Raw genomic sequence first — 21,236 nt, 5'->3', positions numbered from 1 at the left:
CCGACAATATCTGTTGACTCCTATTCTTCTTACTGGCTCTACAACCCAGTGTTGTGGGTCTTATCCTCCTCATTATGTTTACGACGGTCGACCCTTTTTCTAGAGGCTGCCTCCTGTCATGCAGTCCAGTGATATTCTTCGTGTCTTGGGTAATTCCGTCAAGCCAACGCAATCTGAAACCTCCAACCCTCCATTCTTTCCGGAGTCTCGCGCAGCAGATTAGAGGGAATCTTTACGGTGCTCAGCCTCGCCATATGGCCGGTTCATCACATCGTTTCAGTTAATCCAAGCTGCTACTGGGAGCTCCTTTGTTAAAGCTTACAGCTCTCTATTCTTTCTACTTCGCCAGATTCAACTTTCGACTTCACGTACTGGGCCACAGTTTTTACGTAGCAAATTCCTCTCAACACATCTTTATTTGAATCAAAATTCAGGAAAAATACCTAAGAAACTAAAATAATGTAAGAAGCGAAACAAATAATTAAAAATAAAGTACAAATCTTAGCGAATAAATTTAATATTTATTTCAATGTACATTATCATATCAATATTTCGTAACAAACTTGCGAAGAGAAGAACGAATTGAGCCTAATATATTGTAACAAAAATTTATTTTTAAAAAAATCAGAAAAAAGTAATATAAACCGATTCTTGCCTAGTCTATCTAAACAGAATACTTGTCTAGAGAATTACTTACAAACGAAAATGGCTGCTATGACTGTTTATAACTACTGCTCTTTTTCTGCTATTACGAAAATATATTCAAATTCATGAAGAAGAACCTTATTGAACTAGCATTTATTGCAACATTAGCCTTTATTAAACTAGGTCTGTTTTTTAATCTAAAGTTCATGATCTCAAATTGGATCAGCTTACTTCTAATTCTGCTCTATATTTTATGATCAAAACTGCTTTGCAATAAAATAATTATATTTAATAACTAAAAAATTCCTGATATCTAAGTAGAAATTTTAACACATTTAGATTGTTATGAAAGATATTGCCAATAACAATAATTTTGACATACCAGTATCTCAAGTAGAAGTTATTAAAAATCACATGGGAGTACCTAATGAAAAAGTGATAATTGCTGGAATGTACTCAGGTCAGGTGACTGAAATATACCATTAGTTGCAGAAATTAGTAATTCTAATGAAGAAAGGAAATTAATTAAATGAAACACTGAACTAAAAGCACAGAAGACAAGGTCTTAACTTGTAAAATATTACAAATTCTTGATTCATCAGAATTCATTCATTCTTCAGAATATTAACTACATGAAAATTTGTGAGTTAGTAAAGTGAATAAACAAAACTAACGACGCTAGCATGTAATAATAATGTTCAACATATTTTGAAAATGATTATTTTTTTAAATTTTTGTAACCGCAATGGACATTTTCAAGCCTCAATAATTTCGTTTACTCAAATAAATTGCTAACAAACTATACCAATCTAATCTAAATATAGAATTTTTTTTGTCAAAAGTGACCGTTTTTAGTTTCCTAACAGTAGTATGTGCAATTTCTTTACAGCAATATAACTGCAATATAGATTTTATTTGTGAACCAGTAGAGGATGTAAACTTAGAGACTCTTTGTCATTTACTTTTAATTATTTACATTATGTTTTTTATTTTTTTAAATTTTTTAAACTGAGACATGAGAATTAAGAGAGAGAGGGGCACATTTTAACAGAATTTACATTTTCTGTTGCAGAGTGCTCAGAATCGTGTTACTGAACCTTTTTATTTTGTTTTGTACAACTTTCAAGTCTTCTTAACAGAACTATACCAGTAAACAGTTGGTACTTTACATACATATCTATATTTTTTTAATTTAAAAATGTTGTGTCCAATGTTTAATATCTGCCCCACTGGTAGCTTTGAACACCATATAAAAAAAGAAAGAAATGATATTACTTTACTCTAAATCTACCTTCTGTCAGTTATTTCTCTCACTACTACATTACTGTCTTTTAGACCACTGAAATCTAGTTCAAAAATAAAGAATGACTCAGTTCGGGATGCTGTACCCGAAATGATGGGTTTAGGAAGTTTGAACAAAATATTCGTTTTGTTGCGCTTCTTAATGTAGGTTCGGACCACTTTCCCCTTCTCAGCGATTAAACCAAAAAAGTCACAAACTTGCAGGTCGGTAGGGAACATTTTCATTGTGATGTTGAAATGTGCCCTCTCTCCTTCCATAAAACAAAATATAATATCCAACACTTTTAGCAAGCAAATAGATTTTTGTAAATACTATTGTAGATTTAAAAATATGAATTCAAAATGGTAATACGGACTAACAATACTAACACCTTGTCCACAATACACTTCCAAAGCTGTAACAAAAATTTTACTACCACCTTACAAAATATAACATTCCTCAATTCTGACTTTTGTTTACAGTGAAAACGAAGGGAAACTCAGTCAATGATAAAACAGGTCTACCAAAAAATATGGAGAAAATTACCAATCATAAATGTTTTAAATATTTAGCGAAAAATTAAAACTGTTCAAAGGTGCCCCCTGTTCAAATGTATCCCCCTCTCCGCTACTTTAAATTCAAAATTTCCATATTTCAACAAAGTGAGGGTTAGTATGTTTCTGAGTCTATGTTTGAATCAGTTTTGCGGCATTTATTTATTTTTAGAAAGAATATTGTTTTACTTTCATAATGGATCACTGCCGAAATTCGGGAATAATTACTAGAACTATATTTAAAAAAAAAAAGCAATAACAAGTAAATGTTCATGTTTGGGACGGATTTATGTGAGTTTATGATACAAATTGTAACTGAAGTAATTAAATTTAAACATATTTTTATAGGCAGTGCACACTGAGAAATTTTACACTTATTTTAATTCACTTTTGCAAAATTACAGTATTTCTTTGATTGTAGAGTAATTTTAATCAGAATATAAACTTAATCTACAACAACCTCTTGTGCAAATTCTTTGGTACCTTTAATTACTCATTCTTTTAATGACAAATTTTTTCGAATTATAATTTTTTAACCACAGTTGAATTTTTGATGGCGGTAAACTATTGTCAAATAAGGGCAGACCATTTTAATATAGGATAAAATGTAGACTGAAATTTAAAATAAACTGAAATGGTGAAAAAGTAGAATGACCTATTCAGAATAAAATTCTTTAAAATTAAAACACAATAATGTAATTTTTTTAATGTTACAGCACTATAATACTTTTTTTAAATTCTAAAAAGTTCAGACTATATCTTATAGTTTTTAACCAAACCAGAATAAGGTTATAATATATTCTTTCATGATATTTAGGAACAAAAAGTTTGTATTAGAATATTCATATTGTTGGCTCCCTTCCAAATAAATCTAAATAAAGTTTTATTAAAAAATTATGAAAAGAGAATGTGAGGTAAGTGAAACCAAAAGTCCTCGAAATACCCAATAAAGACAAAACACGTATGAGATATTATAAAAATGTATTCAAGATAAATACAAGCATCATTTTATTTTATTTTTTTTTTGGAATCAGTTTGGCACAAACTTCTTGATGGAGCCAACAGCGTTCCCTGATGTGATAGAGGTAAGCTATTATTCTAGATACAAAAACTGAATAAAAGGAGTCATTGTTATTCCGCTGTTTAACTTTTGCAACTTAAAATTAAAAGCAAATAAAATTCTCAATATTAGAATTATGAAAGGATTGGATAACGATTATCGAACTGGATTTCCACGCGGTGATCCTGGGGTCGAATCCAACTGCCGGCAATTAAATTTTCATTGCCTAGGAGATTCTCACACCTCACTGTCCGATGTATGACATTACTCCATTGACCTCAGACGATGACGCGCTTTATAAACTTATTTTACCTTATTTGTTTACTACTGCATTATATTTATAGACTAGATTTCGGGAATATCTTTCGATTTCAGTATCTCAGTTATCCATCTCAACGAAGCTAATATTCTTGAACCAAGTGGTTACTTTAATCAGAACTGAATTGAGATATTGAATAGTTTATTTAATTTTGTTTAATTCATTTTTTGTTTATTTATTTTTCAAATTTAAACTTATTGGGAAAGCCTGCAATGGGCGGTCTCACTTTATTGTATCAAATGCTAGATTTTTCTTCTTGCTGGAGTAATCGTACCAGCAGTTGTAAATTTCCACAAAGTTATTTTTAAAAAATAAAATAAATTTACATTAAAGAAACTATGAAATCATTGTCATATATATATATATATATATATATATATATATATATATATATGTCATTTTATATTTGAAACAAAAAGATTAATCTGGTTTTTGATATCAGTTAGACTAATTCAGCCCTGGATGAGGAACGGAAACGTTCCAGCATATGCACGGTAATATTTTTAAAATTAGGCACAGAACATTTACGACCTTGTGTTGTTGAATCAGATGAACTATGATAAGCTAATGATAAGGCGAGCAGTTCATTAAATACGTTTGACCCCGTAGCTGGGAGGTCGAACTCCTTATGTTAGAGTCCGCCGGTTTCATCGTCACTTGAATCAGAATTATGTACCAATTGTTCATCCCACCAGTCACGTACTTCCAACGTAATGTTTGTATTTTTGGTAATGTTTATCTTGTTATTCACCGTCTCTCTGTGTTGGGCCATTGTTCTGGACATCTCCAAACTTTCTCCTTGAATGTTACGAATCACACATTTAAAAAAAAGTACAAAAAAAAGTAAAAAACTGTTAATATTCAATACAATTCATAAAGAACTTCCCTCCCAAAAAAAAGTCATGGAAGAATTAAATTCTTAATAATTGAGAAACAAAGACTTCGGCAGAGTAGAAAATGAAAAAGTTACTCATCTGAGAAATAATTAAATTCAAGCAAACCCAAAAAGCATGATTAAATAATTAAATTATATGATTATAGCACGAGTCGAATAAAAAAAGGTTACTAGGATTTTGTCAACAACTCAGAAGTAAATAAAGAAATAAATGAAATAATCACAAACCGGATATTCTGTTTGCTCTTTTTTTATTATTATTTCTTTCCTTATCCGGTCTTGTGGATGGATCAGACAAAGTGGGCGCAAGATATTTTCTACCAGAAGCGCTGCCGACGCTGTCAGATCTAGGTATTGCTGCGGAAGTTGGTTTTGGTTTTGTTCTCTGTCTTAAACCTTCTTGCTCCTAAGAAAAAAAAAATCATTTATTTCCGAAATTAATATAACAACTACTTATATCACTAAATAATAAATTAACGCGATGGAATTCTATTCATAATAAATGCAGAAGAAGCTTAATTGGTGTTATTGTTATTTCATTAAAGAGAGATACATTTATGAAGCTTATATATGAGCAAGTCGAGAAGCAATTGATGTTAAGATATCTGATGATTGGAAAATCTAAAACTGAGAGAAAGACAATGGAAATAATTTTTGTCTGGATAACTCATTATTTACCTTCTTGAAATTATCAAGTAAGTTCAAGACATATCGGACAAAAAAATTTAAACAAAATCAAACAAATTTTAAGTAATAAAAACTTTATTAAGTCGACGCTCTTTAGAGTTTTTACGTGAAATTCACAGACGAACACCCAAATAAAAAGTAGTTTTTATAGTTTGGCCTTTTTGCCTTTGTTCATTACAACTCAAAACGAAAAATCTAAGAAAGTTCAAATTTATTTACTATTTCAGACGGGGGTTATTTTACAATAAATTCATTTTTATTCCATTAAATAAAATCGTAGGCTAAAACTGGGATCCGGAACGCAGTACAATAAGTCTTACAGCTTTATAGGCCGAGTCTCCAATCGCCTGACAACTGTCGCGCCTAAAAGTTCAAATTTGCTTAAAAAATAAATAAATAAATAAAACACAACAAAATAATAAAATAAAATCTGTAAAATCGGCCAAATGAAAATGCCGATTTACATCTATTTTTTCAGTTTTTTGCGATTTTTCGAAAATGATACCAGCGACTGTTCTATACTGCATTCTTATTAATTAATTAATGCTTATGAGAAACAACTACCATGTAATTTTTACTAGGCTGCTTTACTAGGATAGCAAAAATCGTTAATTTGAATAAATATGCCAGTAGGAATGTAAGACAAAGTTCTTTCTGTATGTGTAAAGCCAGATTTTTTTCTTTTTTTAATGAATTCTGAACTTTCAACAGGTTTACTTGCTCAGTTGAAAAAAATTACCCAGTCTGCTTTGTACATTAAGTATCGTCTAAAACATACCTTTGGTTCTGTTTCCGCTTCCCTTTCCACATTGTTTTCCTTTGTTTTATCCTCCTGTAAATCCTGTTGTACATTAAATTCATTTGTGGCTCGCAATCCTGCTATCAAACTGTTTTGTTGCTTCTACAAGCAAAAGATACATGCAGAAATTAATTTCTTTAAAATTAATGTAGAAATATTTACGTATGATCTATCAAAATTATTTTATACGCTTACACCGCTGGTAGCTCTAATCTTTTTTAGACACCCTTCCAACCAAGTTCTAATCGTCTGTTTGGCTACTTCCTCTTCAATAATATATTCGAACTCCTCTCTAGCCAATAATTCTTCTAACTGTAAGGCTTTTCTTATATCTACAGATCGGTAAGAAAGCATACTGTAAAATTAGTAAAGCAAAAATTCAATAAATACATTAAAAATGTAACGATGATGAAGTGTTAAATTAAATGAACCCACTTCAGAACGTCATGAAAAGTGACATCTTCACCATTATGAAGCCTTTCCAATTCGTAGCACATATGTTTAAATAGAAGTCTATCCTTCTGTGGGTCAACTTCCAAACGTCCCCGCAGCAATCTTAGTATGAATCTCACCTAAAGTCAATATTAAATTTAACATATTTAATCACTTTAGAGTTGTAGAAGTGTTTCAACTTTTTTCGAATACTTATTTTTTGCGTACTGATTTTTATTTTATTATTTATTTGTTAGCGAATTGTTTTAACGTTAAAAGTGCTCAAAATTAAAAACCACCACGTGGCCTCAATCTTGAAATTCAATTTGTTTAGAATCGTTAATATCCATAAGACTCAATATATGCAAATATCCTTTTACAATATCCATTATTTTAGAAATTTGCTTTAAAATGACTAAAGCTATATGGCTTAATATAGGTAATATTAATTACTAGGCACATTATCTACTCGTAGAACCAGCCTAACTTATTAGTCTATAAAAACAGAATTTTTGGAGCGAGGTAAAAGTGCTGTTTCCTCTAAGATATGCAGTTTTGTTTCAAACATTTAAGCGAACTGCACATTCGTATAATATGTAAAAAATTGGAAGACTAAAAAATAAATTTGTCATAAAGAGCTGTGAGAATTGCAATGCAAAAAATCTTAATGTTTCACAACGGGTAATAAAAAAATAAAATTTGCTAACCCTTCTGACTGGTATAACACCTCGTTGATGGATATCAACTACATTCCAAGTGTTCTGAAAATTTCTGATATCTGCATAAGAAAGTAAGGCATCCTCTTCATTTGAATAGAATAATGAAAAATTTTCCATAATAATAGCTGAAATAATGGCATTGAAATGAATGAAACTCCAGGGAATCTAAGTCTTTGAATAAATCAATTAATTGTGTTCCTATTCAAAGATTCTAAATCTATTCTATGTGATTATTATCAGCTAAGTTCTAACTTTACTGAAGTAATGAAGACTTACCTACAAGCAAATTTAGCACAATGTAAGTAATTATAACGTAGAAAGAACAGAAATAAATTAATGATGCTACAGTATTGCCACAATCAGTTTCCCAATAATTGTCCGCAGGCGTACAATGCGGCGGTTGTATCATACAGTCATGCATTATTTTATTCCAGTCCTCACCAGTAACTATACGAAACAACATGGCTACACCAGTCACTGGAGTTTCAAAATTAGCTCGCCTAGCAAATTACAAAAAAAAAAAAGAAGTAAGGTTATTAAAATATAAAATTGGCTGAATAGCCAGTAACACTACCACATAAAGAAATTTTTTTTCGGAGTTAGTTTTTGTAGAGTTTGGACAATCGTTTGTAGAGTACTTGGAATAAAAGTGTTCTTTGCGATGAACCAGAAATACTAAGTTGTGCAAGCCATTAAATTGTTTTCACATTTCATTTTTTGAACTGACGTTCAAGGGTGAAATAACTCAACCTATTTTATCATTCATTTAACACTTTGTCTGGATCTGTCAGGTAAATTTTCCCTTTGTTGGTTTGTTTGTGGATCATGAACCAATGAAGTTACAAAGCTTATCGTAGCTCACGATGAGGAACTAAAGGCTAAAGCTAAATAACAATAAACAAAATTTTGCGCTTTAAATTTATTTTCTTCTCTTTTAATCTAGTTATCTGACAGAAGGACTTGTTGAGATTTAGTTCGAAATGAATAATGAAGTGGTTGCTTACGAACAAGCAAATTGAGAAACCAAACTGAGAAGTACAGATAAAATTAAGAATATTTGTTGGCAACAAATATGTATAACCATTTTGCAGTAACTCCGAACAGTTCGAAAATTTGTCCTTTCTGAGACAATATCTAATTATTTCATTCCAGTTTTTTGTGTTTCCTTTAAAATTAATATTTCCATTTACTTCGTCATTCCATCGGATGAATGGATGCACATTATTTTTTACTATTTATTTGTTTAATTTATAGAGCACAAATTTGAAGATTTGGGGGACCAAAATTCTCCTCAGAGCACTACAGCCAATTGTTCTCTTTTCACAAAAAATCGGTCATTTGACAGGAAATGATACTGAGGATACTGAGAAATGAAAATGAAGGACCAAATACTGAACCCAAATCACGCTATCAGTTAGCCAGAGACCCGTCTTTTGTTGTAAACCTAAGAAATAGGGGAGGGATCTTCCCTAAAAAAGTACTCTCGATTTACAGCCCACTAATGTTATGCAGCCATGATCTACAAAGAAGTGTAAATTCAACTAGAGATAAAGATTGACTACTCACCTGCCAATACCTTCGCCATATTTAACCGTACCAAAAAGAATGGTACCAGCTAAGGCGTAGAAGAATACTAGCAAAAACATTCCAAATATGATAAAAAAACTTTTACAGACGGATACACCCACTGTTAACATTAACATTTTTAATGTAGCATGTTTTCCAGTAATAGTAAAAAATCTGAATATAACTACAATGTAACCAATTGTGTAAGATAAGTTGTTCTGAAAAAGAGAAAAAACAACATCAATAACGTAAATGTTTCTTTAAAATGTATCATATGCTCATTCAAGTTGAATAACTTACATGAAAAGTAGAATTAATAAATATCCAATTAACTCCCAATACTGTTACTAAAAGATCGTATCTGTTTCTTCTTGATTGCCAATATCCTCTGGGAGTGAACGCGATGATTTTCATCACAACTTCAACTACGAATACCAAGGTAAGTATCGTACTTACAAGAGCTAATGGTCCAGTATGAAACTCTTCCTCTCTCCACTATATAAACAAAAAAGTAAAATAGTTTAAGGTTCTATATGACTAGCTTGTCTTTTATTTTGAATCCTACAGTAATTGAAAAAAAAATATATGTATCACTACTTACAGAAACACAAAGAAGACTACTGTTTATCAGAACCATTCCTGCTATAAACCTCTTGAAATATATATTTTGTGTAATGTCATAGATGAACGCTCTGAAACGTTTACCATCTGGTCTTGGTGGTAAATGCAATGGCTGGGCAATTTTCAATCTTTTCTTCAAATCACACCTTATGAAAATAATTTTTACATTTAAATGCAAATTTATATATTTTTACTGCAATCAATTTTGCAACCTCAATTAAGCTAACACTTTTTAAGAACAAGATTTTGAAATTTATGAAAGTTATATAAAAACAACTAATGATTGTCACTTTTTATAGGAAATAAAAGAGTGGTTTCTTCGGGTGAGACTCGTCATATCAATAATCAAGATTCCGGTGATGTTAATACTTCTTTTTTAAATAAAATTTTATAATTAAACATTTTTTTTAACTTTTTTAACAGTTATAAAAAGTTTAATTTTACTAAGAGTTAACAGAGTGGTTTATGGAAAAAAGAAATAAGAGCAATTGATTTTAAAATTAAAAACAAAGTCACAAATAGTACTTACCATCTTCTCTGATCAACAGTCAACAACGCAGTGCCTTTGTTCTCGGAATAATTAGCAATAACCACTCCCACAAATAAAGTCAATCCAATCATACAACCGAGAAATATGTAAATATGGATATAAATAGCATGTATCTACGGAGAAAATCCACACAATTAGTGAATTAATAATTTTTAAAAAAAGTGCTAGGTTTTATTTCCTTAAGGGTATAAATTTATTCAAAAATTTCATTCAATTTATTATTGATTACATACCTCCTCATGGCAAATAAGCAGGCATAAGTAAAATACGCTTAACTCGACTAAACAATGATGGAATATTTATGCTGAGCGATACTCAATAGGAGCTGAGGCGGATATTCAGGGTTACATTAAGTAGCATGCTGTCCAGCCAGAGATTTGAACGAATTAGGCATCCATCCTTTAGGGCAAGCGGACATCGTAAAATACATATAATATTTTTGGAGGGATTGAGAGGCCAATTGAGGTTCATGCTTTATAAGGTTAATACTGTAATAATTAAATCAAACATTGAATATTACAAAGGCATTATTAACATAGAATGCGGTAATTCTGACAATGCACACACATAAAACTGCTAATAGATGATAGTTTTTAATTTCAAAATTCGTTATTTATTTTTATTATGTTAACAAGATATGACCATTCCGCTATTCAGTAAATTTATCATAAAATCACAATTACAAAAACTAAAATATCAATGCTGATATTACTTAACATAAAGTACTATCGATGGAATCTTATTGATTAACGAAATAAAATTTACAGAAGGAATACATTATTTTGTTTCCAAAAACATGCATTCTTGCGGAACAAAAACCACACATCACAACTAAAAAATTAACACAACAAATATCATGCTACTAACGGATTAAGTACGCTACAAGATAATAACGCGATGTAATTACTTGGTTTAAATAATAATAATAGTACTGAAAAACTTGAACCCATATATATAGAAGAGGGGTCACATTTAAATTTTGAGGACTGTCTGGAACCTTTTCGCTTCAGACAATCCTATCCTTCTCGTATTGTTTTTAAGACTGAAAACTTTCAACTTTCTTGCTACTTGTGAGCAGAGGTTTACAGTGAAAAGTATTCTGAAGAATCTAAATATTACTAAAGAAGGAAGTAATACCGTCCAGAAATTGTGATAGCAAAAGTCAAACTCAAAGTAATCATTCTGATGTATTAGTCCTTCTATGAATGTTTGAATGAATATTCAATTCTAATAAAAAGTTATTTACTTACAAATATCGCTTTAAAACAAGCTGTGATGGTAAAAGAATGTTTTTTTTTTTTTTTTTACCCTAGTAATGTAATTCTGACAAGTTGCATGATTAATAGTTTTTGAGCATTTAAATGTACAATAAAATGAAATAATAATTAATTCATTTTAAAAAAAGGAGAGAAAAAAAAAAGAATTCATGCTTTAACATCTAGGGGTAGGTCAAGTACAATTATAAGAATAATACTCAAGTTAACAAGCTGTAACAATTAACAATCGATGTTCGCATATTTTGCAAAATATGCGTCTATAACAAACTTACAGGACCAAGGGCTTTGATGAGAATATCCCTTACATCAAGCCAACCTTTGAAAGATAGTACTTCAAATAGTGCCAGCATAGCATAGCCTATGTTATCAAAATTGAATCTCCTTGGATTGGCCCTATCCAAAAATCATACAATTCATATACAAGGAACTAGGGCAAATGGTTGGTTTTACTAGAATTTATTCAAAGTATACAAATATAATGCAAATGAGACTTGTAAAATTCAGAACGATAGGATGACGAAATTCAAAGTAGATCTGGATTGTAATACTATTCGAACTGATAAGTGAATGAGTTTGAAAGCCTGTATAGTTAACGTCGACATTAGTAGTCAAGTGAGCTGTTTTCTATTCTAGTAGTTGGCCCTATTTTAGTTGCAATTAACATTATATTAAGTTTTAAGGTGTTAAAATTTTCGAAACAACTTTTTTGTAAGTTTTTTGGAAAACCTATTCTCAAAAATTAGCAGCAAGTAACCAAAGAAGAGTTTTAGTTACTTACTGAATGGAACCTTGTAAAAATTTTCCATTTTAATGAACTGTGATCTCTAGTTTTTAGATTTTAGGTTTCAACACCTGGTTTGTAGCACCCAGATTTCGAAAATATTTCATGAATTTGTATTTGGGTGTGTGTGAGAAGTATAATTGAAAAATAAAAAAATTGCAGTAAGTTCAAATTTGATATTTCGAAAATGCGCCCCCGAGCAGGTCTTTAGAGCTTTTTCAACAATATCAGCCAATAGGCAGTGCCAATTTACTAAATCGATATTCCAGTTTTTAGGAATTTTCTCGGGCAATGTCTAAAACGATGTTTCTAAAACTTCATATGCTCATTGCAAAAACTTCGTGGCCACTCTGTTAATAAAAGGATATGCTGGCTTCAATGAAAAAAGTTTTTTCAAACACAGATACCATACCCACAGCACACATTACCTAACAAATCGTATTTTCAATTGTGTAACTTTTCATACAATACAATTTTTTTAAATCTGATATAAACACGAACTAACCACACTCTAGGTACAACCATTGATGGGTAATCTTCTCCAGGTCCTGGGAGAAGTTTCATTTTTGTGACGAAAACTTTACGTTCAAATGTTCCCACACAATCCTCTCTTCTTGTGATTTTTGGATCATTACATCGAGCTAAACGGCCGCCAAACAATTGGACACCATAACTTGCAAATACAAACATAAGCACTATCAACAATATTGATACCTAGTAACGGGAGAAAAAAAAACAATAATTTTAACTAATTTCAGAATTATAATGGAAATTAAGTGAATTTAACATTTTTTTGCAGACTTACCAATAAAATTTCTTTGAAACCACGGCACAATTCGTCTACTACTTTACGCATGTGCGGTACCAATGTGAATATCCTTAAGGGTCTTACACAGCGTAAGATCATTAGAAGCTGCGCACCAGAATTGGGAGGTACATTTTCTGGCATCCAACACAGAAATACTAAACTGGTCTATAAGAAAAATTATTACAATTTTAAAGTTCTTTTTTCTTTCAATTTAACTCTTTGCGGCTAGGTGGGTTAAAAACTGTCCCACCTTTGCTTAGCATTTGCTGCATGGTGGGATATATTTTAACCCACCTCGAAACGTTATTCATACATACAGCTTAATATGTTATTTAAAGTTTTTCATTCAGTTGGCAGTGCTATGCACCAATGGTAAATGCGAAAATAAGTGAAATAATTTTTATATTTATTATAAACTTGACCGATAGTAAAAAATGGTGGCACCGCATACTGTTCTATTATTTGGATGCAGCTGTTGTTAATTCATATATTGTTAACAAACAATTGGGTCAAAACATGGAACTGAAGGACAGTGCTATCTGCAAAGCTTTGTTTTGGTAAAAAGTTGTGTTTGAATGAACATCATATAAAGCATTAGTTGCAAGTGGTATTATACAATACCAGTGTCCCATACTAAAAAAGGACTATTGAAATGTTATTAATTTTTTCTTTTCTTTTTTTCGTATTTCGAGAGTAATGATTATTTGAGAGGGATGATTACGTACGTAAAATAATGGAAATGAATGTTTATTTCCATTTTTTTGTAATAAAAGAAATTCTGTGCAACTAGGGTTTTTATTTTCTTTAAAATCGTGCGCCTCAAAGAGTTAAATCATTTAAAATTGCAATTCAGAAAGGCTAACTTACCACATAAATAAAAACGTCCAGGATGGATGCTACATCTTTCATATAGGCTTTAGGTGTAAAAAATATACCATCTGCTAATATTTTCAAGGTTAATTCAATGCTCATAAATATGACAAAGAAATATTCTGCAATTTGTAGAACTGGTGTCGACATGACTCTGTATGTAGGTGTTTCAAACATCATGGAAATGCATGAAAGTGTAGTAACGTTAATCATTACCCAATCAAGGTATGTAACCAAACTCAAGAAATTGCTGAAACATGTATTTTTTTTAGAACAATCTGTGAAGAATTAAAATAAAAATGGCAACAAATAATATTGATTTTACTTACTGCATTCTTTTGTATTTTACTTTTCTTTCTTTGCCAGTGAGTGGATCTCTTAATCGAGCATCATACCTTGCGTAGACAATCATCTGACACGCTTTTCTGAATTTACTTTCTCTAGGCACCATAAACAAAGGAGTGTCGAACAGAGGATGGTTTTCCCTCAGATCTTCTTCTCGTTGGTTTCTAAGTTATTAAAATCATTTCAAATACTGATTTAAAATAACTAGTAACCCCAAAAAAGGTTCCACTGTTTTATTGCTCACCTTCTCATTTCAGCTTGCTGCCTCTTAGCTTGTAATAATTTAATGTCTAGATCGTGAGGTCTATTTCTTGATGAACTCATTCTATTCATGGCCCCTATGTCTCCATTTTCCATTAAGTGTTCATAAGTTTGTTTTAGTTTAATGGAACCGCTGCGTACACTTCTGCGTATTGATCGATTCAGACAGCTATTTTTGATATGTTTGAAACATCAAAAGATGTAATATAACTTTTAAGATTAATATATTATAATGGAAAACTAACTATATTTATTAATTTTTCTGATCAAACCTGAGTTGCTTAGCACTGCTTATTGTACCCTGCGAGTGTAAAGCAGCCTTACCGCCAGGAACAGGAATCACTGCTGAATCACCAAGCATAAGTCTCTGGTTGTTTGAATCGCTATAAAAGTAGTAACTGCTATTAATTAAAAGACTGCTAAAATCCATAGTTTTCAGTTACAAATTATTTTTCTTGGAATGATTCTTTTCAACTACACGAGCTGAATAAAAAACAAACTCCAAATCATCATTTTCCTAGATCTTGGAAGAATTTGAAAGCTAATAGTAAACATTTTCTATGAAGAATTTGTGAAAATTTCTACCAGAGGTCATAAAATATAGTCTGGTTTGATGAAAGCGCAAAATTAATTTTTCAGCCTGTTTTTTATTTTTTTTTATTTGATTGAAAATGTAACTCTCCAGAATTAAGAGTCTGATTAAGCGGACGGGTCTGGAGGGTGAGCTCTAAAGCCGGGGAGCCACAATAGATCCATAGGGGTCGCGGTGGCCTGCAACCCTAATTTAATCTAATCTAAGAATAAACTATTTATTAATATCTGACGATCGGTACAAACAATTTAGATGCTCCCTTAATGCATTTATTTTACGAATATTCTCCTAATTGTATCTTAAATTTTAAACAAAATTCAATTTTAGGCTCTACTTTGCAAGGGATTAGGTCAGTGATCCTAAGCAGTATACCCAAGCAGCAGTACTTAGTTTGAGCCAAGGCTTGCTGCTTTTAGATATCTTCGTTCGCTGATACCGTTTTCTGAAGAAACAAGATATTGACTTGGGACCAACAGTGCACAGAAGGCCTGAAGTGTCATCAGCTCAGATTTTGTCGCAACTGAACTAAAGTCGAAAAATGTATTATTATTATAAGTGGACCTCCAGTTATAGATCCACATCTAGATTCATGAAAATCCGAGAATAAATCAGAAAGAAGCGAAACCTAAACTAACCTAGGAACTAAACTTCTCTAGTTGGTTATATCAGCATAATAACGAACCCACCCAAGAATTCAATAATTTACTAACTTGATAATATTTGTAATTGCTGCCTTGCGCAGATCAGTACTGATATATCGCACTTTAACAAGCGGATTCAGCAATTTAATGCTACGCTGTTTGCGATAAACAATTTTTGTATCGTACGGTTCGCAAATTTTTTTCAAACTATCATTCTCATCTTCTTCCACTTCAAGTACAAATTGCCTCATGAAACTTTCTCTAACCTAAAGAACATATAACTCAAATGTATACCAAAATCTATTATTTCAAATTAACTTAGTAATATAAACAAAATTCAAGCAACTAACCTTGGGCAACATAAATTCAGAAGAAACTTTATGAAGTATAGTCATTTGTGGACTATCTGGAAACTTTTCAAAAACCCTCAATCTGAATGGTAGGGTTTCTTTAATTTCTGCACTTTGTTCACGAAATTTCAACTGTTTTAATTTTTTTATATCTTCATCAAGTTCTAAATTATCTAAAATTACGGCTACAAACAAACTCAGCACAATCTGAAATAGAGAACGAAGTAAAGTTACAGTGAATTGTGGACCATAAGACAATGTCTAATTGGAGTGTCATACTACCTTTGTTTACAATACATGCATTAAGTCCTCAAATCAATCCTAAACTTCTCGCGGTAAGATTTAGTTATAATTGATAATGTCGACCCAGGAGCAGTAATATGCACGGCTGGTAACCTTTCAAGTGCAGTTTGCAACACTATTTCAAATGAACTTAAGAACAAAGACCGAACTGGCAATGGACTGAACTAAACATAGACCAAAAGTAACTATTAGGTTTGCAGATGGTTTCAAAATAACCTGTGGAGAGGAAACGAGAAACTATGTGAAGGATTCAGAGACTTACATCGAAAGGCCTGTCGAAAATGGGCCTATGGTGAACCCTCATGTACCGTAATGTCCTGAGATGCAAAAAAGTTCTCAAAACGAAAAGACTCTTATTTTTTTGGGCATCCAGGCTGCATTATAGCATTGACGTTTGGCTTTCCCTTGATCTCTTCTGGCGCAACAAGGTAATAGCTCTTGAAACGACATCGGGAAACGCTGAAAGAGGGATTTGAGATGCCGATAAAAAGGCCACAGAGATCACCATGCGAGCTCTCTTATCCGAAGGTTTTGGAATGCACGAACTATACCTGCAGTCAATTTATAGAAATAAAATACCGTAACAGTTAAAGTCAACTTAATAAAACCAGAACTGAAAAGACACTTTTTTACAACTTCAATATTTCTTTAGAAACTTATTCCGCCTTAATGTTATAGTCTGGTAGGAAATTCCACCTAAAATGATAATTTACATTTCTTAAAAAAGTAGAGCTAAAAATTATAAATTTAAGAAAATTAGAGGAGGTAAAATGTTTTTACCTCTTTTGTAAATGCTAAAATTATTTTATTTGAGACGAATAAACAAATCTAAACTATCTAATCTAATTTAGAGTTCATGGACGGGTCTGAAGGGCGAGCTCTAGAGTAATGGGAGCCACAATAGATCGATATGGGTCGCGTTGGCATAGGCCATAAGACCGCCCTACAAGAATATAATCTAATTTAGAGTTCGTGACTCCCTAGCGAAGAAAGGCACATTTTGGCGAAAAATCAACTCATATATACCAACAGCATTCAAGAGCAACAGTGCAAAAAACCGTGCGAGAACTGCTATCGCTAGTTTGAATAAAATTGTTAGCTTCAAACTTGATGAATTGTTCTTGACATTATTGGTGTTAGTAGTACATATTACAAAATAACTAACCAGAGTAACAAACAGATGGTAAAGTATGAAGTAAATTGCAACTAATGGTGCCAGTGTTTCATTTGTTCTTAACATGGTTTCATCCATAACTTCTACCCAAGCTTCTTGTGTCAAAATTTGAAACATCGACATGAAAGCCTACAAGACAAATAACATAAATAGTTGACATACTGATCATAGCTTATTTATAGGAAATAATTACAAAAAGTTTTAAAAAAATTGCACACACTTCTGGGAAACTTTCAAATTTTGTAAAATCCAAAAGAAAACAAAATAATTGCATCGATATACTAGATGATATAATCAACAAACACATTGTAAATATAATTAAACTCCCTAATTTTTTGCCAGGACCAAATATTTTATACACAAAATCTTCAAGCATCGGTGATGCTTTCACTAATCGTAAAATGCGTAGTACCTAAAAAAAAAAAAGAACAATAATATACATCTATATATACTGTTAAACAGAAATATTTCAGTTTATAAACGTTCATGGGCAATTGTATTAACGGACATATTTTGAATGCAAGATAAGTAATATAAGTACCTGAAAATATGTTAATGGCGACAGATATAGTGAAGGTATTATGTGCAAAGTTGTACCAATGGATAATAAAAGTTCAAATTTATGATAAGATTGATTGAAATATCCTCTAAAGCCAAGGCACCAAATTTTAAATATTGCTTCCAGATTCAAAAATATGGTAAATGCAACCTATAAATTAATTCACTTAGCAAACTAAGCATTACGATTCAATTGTTAGACCATTTTGTATTAGTATAATTTTAATGTAATAGAAATTTTATTACCTCAATATAATAGTAATTTTCATAAAAAACATGTCGCGGTCTACCATCGTGTTTGAAATGCATAGTTGCCGTAACAATACCATTTGCTAAAATAACTCCCATCATTAACAATCTAAATGAAGCACTTCGTAGAATAGTCTGACAAATTGGTGGTGCTAAACCACTGTACTTATTTTCATCTAATGTTATCAATTTCCATCCTAGATCGTCTCCAGTTAAAATCTAAAAATAAATAGTTTCTAAGACAATTAACAAAAGAATTATGAATAGTCTTTAGTAAATTACCTTATGATGTAGATGGAACATTTAATTCAGTCCCACAAAAGTGTAAATCAGAAAAATAATTTGGCATAGAGTTAAAATAAAAACCTATTATTATTTTAACGAAATTATGAGGCAGATCATAAACCGTTGCTTGGAATTATAATAAGTACTTCAAAATGCTTTGTGGCTTTGCTGGTAGATCACATAATATTACAACGAAATATTAGACTGAATTTGCTGAAGCTTGAACGAAAGAACTAGTTTTATACAAAATGGTTGGCCATCACTTATCTAACTTTCATAGATTCCTGTAAAACCGTTTTATGAGGAGACTGAGTTTTGATCCCTAAAATATTGTAACTAATATGCTTGGAAAGTTCAACAGATTGACAGAGAATTCAATAAAATCGTTAAAAAATTTACAGAAGATTCTAAAATGAAGATATTCACCTCAGATTGATTAATTTTCAAAAAAATCCTCGAGGTAAAACCAACTTTTTCACTCACTATCTTGCCTCAAAATTAATGGATCACAGATTATATATTAATTTTGTTCACCAAGGATTTTCTACGTGTTCATTCCATCTCTATGTACCAATTGTTCTAAAGATTGTTCTTGTATAAAGAAATATCTTACCTGAGAAGCTGATTTATTGGTCATGTGTCCACGTATGCCCCACATCTGCTGAAATTGTACTCGAATTTCATTGAATGTCTCCGTGATGACGGCAATAAATACATTTTTCACCAGCCATGCAAGAAAGAAGATCATAGTACTAAAGTAAACACTAGCTCGCCAACCGGGTAACGAGTCTATTGCTCTATACATAATGAACACCCAACCTTCTTGCGAAGCAGCCTGGTAAACCGTAAAAATGCTTGTAGCTGCAAACAATGTTTCAATAATTTTTATTGTTTCCTTCAAATAGTTCCTTAAATTTTCAGAAAAGCTAAATTCATTAGAAAATTATAGTTACCAAATTCATCAAAACCATTGAACCCCATTACATATCTATCTAGCTCTAGTTTCATACATTTCATTCCAGCCGGACATTGATATCCAGAATCTGGATCAGTAGAGCAAAATGTATCAGGAATTGCCAAACTATTTAACGTTATCTCCCTGCAGAAGAGAATTTATTAAAAAGATTAATTAATCATAGAAAATAAATTACAGCAAATTTCATACATTGTACATACTCAGGCTCAGTGGTGTTCAAAACGCAGTGATTTTTCAATTCGCCAAATAACTGAACACCCAGAAGACCGTAAAGTGACATGAAGAATAAAAAAAATAGAGTTACATTGTAGATTTGTTGACTTGATCGCCTAAAATGAAAATGATAATATTTTTAGATGTATTTTTTTATACTTAATTAAAGGCTTCTAAAAATCACACTTACTTGAATATCTGATTAATTCTAGATTTGGGCATTGAAAATTTAAGAAATACTCTTATAAAGCGAATCATAATTAATGGCCTAGGAGCTCGCAGAAACGATAAATAACTAAACTTTGGAACGATGCTCAGCAACTCAAACATTTGTAATATTACTGATACCCACAAGAAGAACACCATACTTGCATCAAATTGACACCAATGATCTTTTAAATATGGCACATCACCCTTAAATCAAATTGATAAGATGTGAATTTCTATTCGTAATATATTGGAAGAAGTTTAGAAACAAAATTTCACATCAGCAGATACTACATCAAATATCATTACCTTTAGTATTCCTCTAATATGCATTTTAGCAATCATTTCAGTAGTAAATAGAAATGTTATAATCAAATCTGAACAGAAGGTCACATACTGAAGTGGAGGAAATCTCTCAAATGTTTTAGGAGTATTTAAGCTAACTGATACTAGACTTACTAAAGCACAAGATCTCATCAACCTTCGTACCCATCTCTGCAAAAAAGAAAGAAAAAAAAACTTATTAATTTCGGAAACATCTCCCTGTTCAGTAGAAATATTTTGAACTCAACTATCTTTTTGAACAATGGACTTAGCGGCGCACGCTAGCAATCTCTCAAGGGAAACATTAGCTACTGGTACTAAATTGCACAGCTCACTGTTTAGAATTACTTATTACTAATTGTTAACATCACTTATTTACTTACTTAATAACTTACTTTATTAACCCATTCAATATCTGCACTTTCGTTCAAAGATTCTTCGGGACCATAATCAGCAAGGATTTGATCCCCTTTTAAACTCTGTTTTCTGCCAAGCATCATTATTTATGCCTATAAATATACAATATTTCAAATTAACAGTAAGCTAATGTAAACAAATGTTACTGTTTTTATCAGGACTACTCACCTTCCAAAGTAAACCCACACTGACATGAAATCGTTAATTGTCTAGTAACATGGCGTATAAAATACTAGGACTATCTGCGCAAACAACTTACGGCATTGTTTATCTCTTAAGATAATTTAAAAATAATTCATCCTTCGTTGGAATGACCTCCACTCATTCCAAGACATTATCAAATCAAGTCCTTTCTCCTTTGATGTTTCATTCAACTTAAATCTAACCTACATGGTTAACAGTGATTCGAGGTTTCACTGAAAAAAAATTAAATTCTTTTAAAAAATATAAATAAATTTATCTTTCTCGATATCCCA

General features: G+C 31.4%; 1 protein-coding gene across 4 annotated transcripts; it reads right to left on the bottom strand.

The window, feature by feature from the left end:
- Positions 1-501: 501 nt before the first annotated feature.
- Positions 502-21,164, bottom strand: na (sodium leak channel non-selective protein na). Of its 4 annotated transcripts, none has more exons than XM_074137447.1 (31): positions 20,929-21,162; positions 20,739-20,852; positions 20,329-20,514; positions 20,003-20,226; positions 19,800-19,928; positions 19,577-19,722; positions 19,237-19,484; positions 18,336-18,557; positions 18,073-18,240; positions 17,752-17,943; positions 17,523-17,660; positions 16,055-16,261; positions 15,774-15,970; positions 14,744-14,869; positions 14,455-14,640; positions 14,195-14,374; positions 13,863-14,115; positions 12,993-13,160; positions 12,693-12,901; positions 11,679-11,799; positions 10,109-10,242; positions 9,560-9,725; positions 9,259-9,453; positions 8,959-9,176; positions 7,669-7,892; positions 7,381-7,517; positions 6,677-6,813; positions 6,437-6,596; positions 6,221-6,343; positions 4,984-5,161; positions 502-4,658 (listed from the first exon to the last, which is right to left on the bottom strand). In XM_074137447.1, exons 2-31 carry the CDS (start codon positions 20,841-20,843, stop codon positions 4,492-4,494), a joined length of 5,244 nt encoding a protein of 1,747 aa, XP_073993548.1. In that variant the 5' UTR covers positions 20,844-20,852; positions 20,929-21,162; the 3' UTR covers positions 502-4,491. The 4 variants fall into 4 exon arrangements, 3 of the variants coding, with proteins under 3 accessions (XP_073993548.1, XP_073993549.1, XP_073993550.1); XM_074137448.1 differs by having other exon boundaries at positions 14,744-14,854; XR_012461263.1 differs by having other exon boundaries at positions 4,525-4,658; positions 6,437-6,573; positions 20,929-21,164.
- Between the last annotated feature and the right edge of the window lie 72 nt (positions 21,165-21,236).

This window comes from Rhodnius prolixus, unplaced genomic scaffold (assembly GCF_049639745.1).
Source record: "Rhodnius prolixus isolate KJV_2025 unplaced genomic scaffold, Rpr scaffold_5, whole genome shotgun sequence".
NCBI lineage: Eukaryota > Metazoa > Arthropoda > Insecta > Hemiptera > Reduviidae > Rhodnius > Rhodnius prolixus.
Note: the sequence above shows the minus strand (reverse complement) of the source record. Positions and strands in the feature narration are given on the sequence as shown.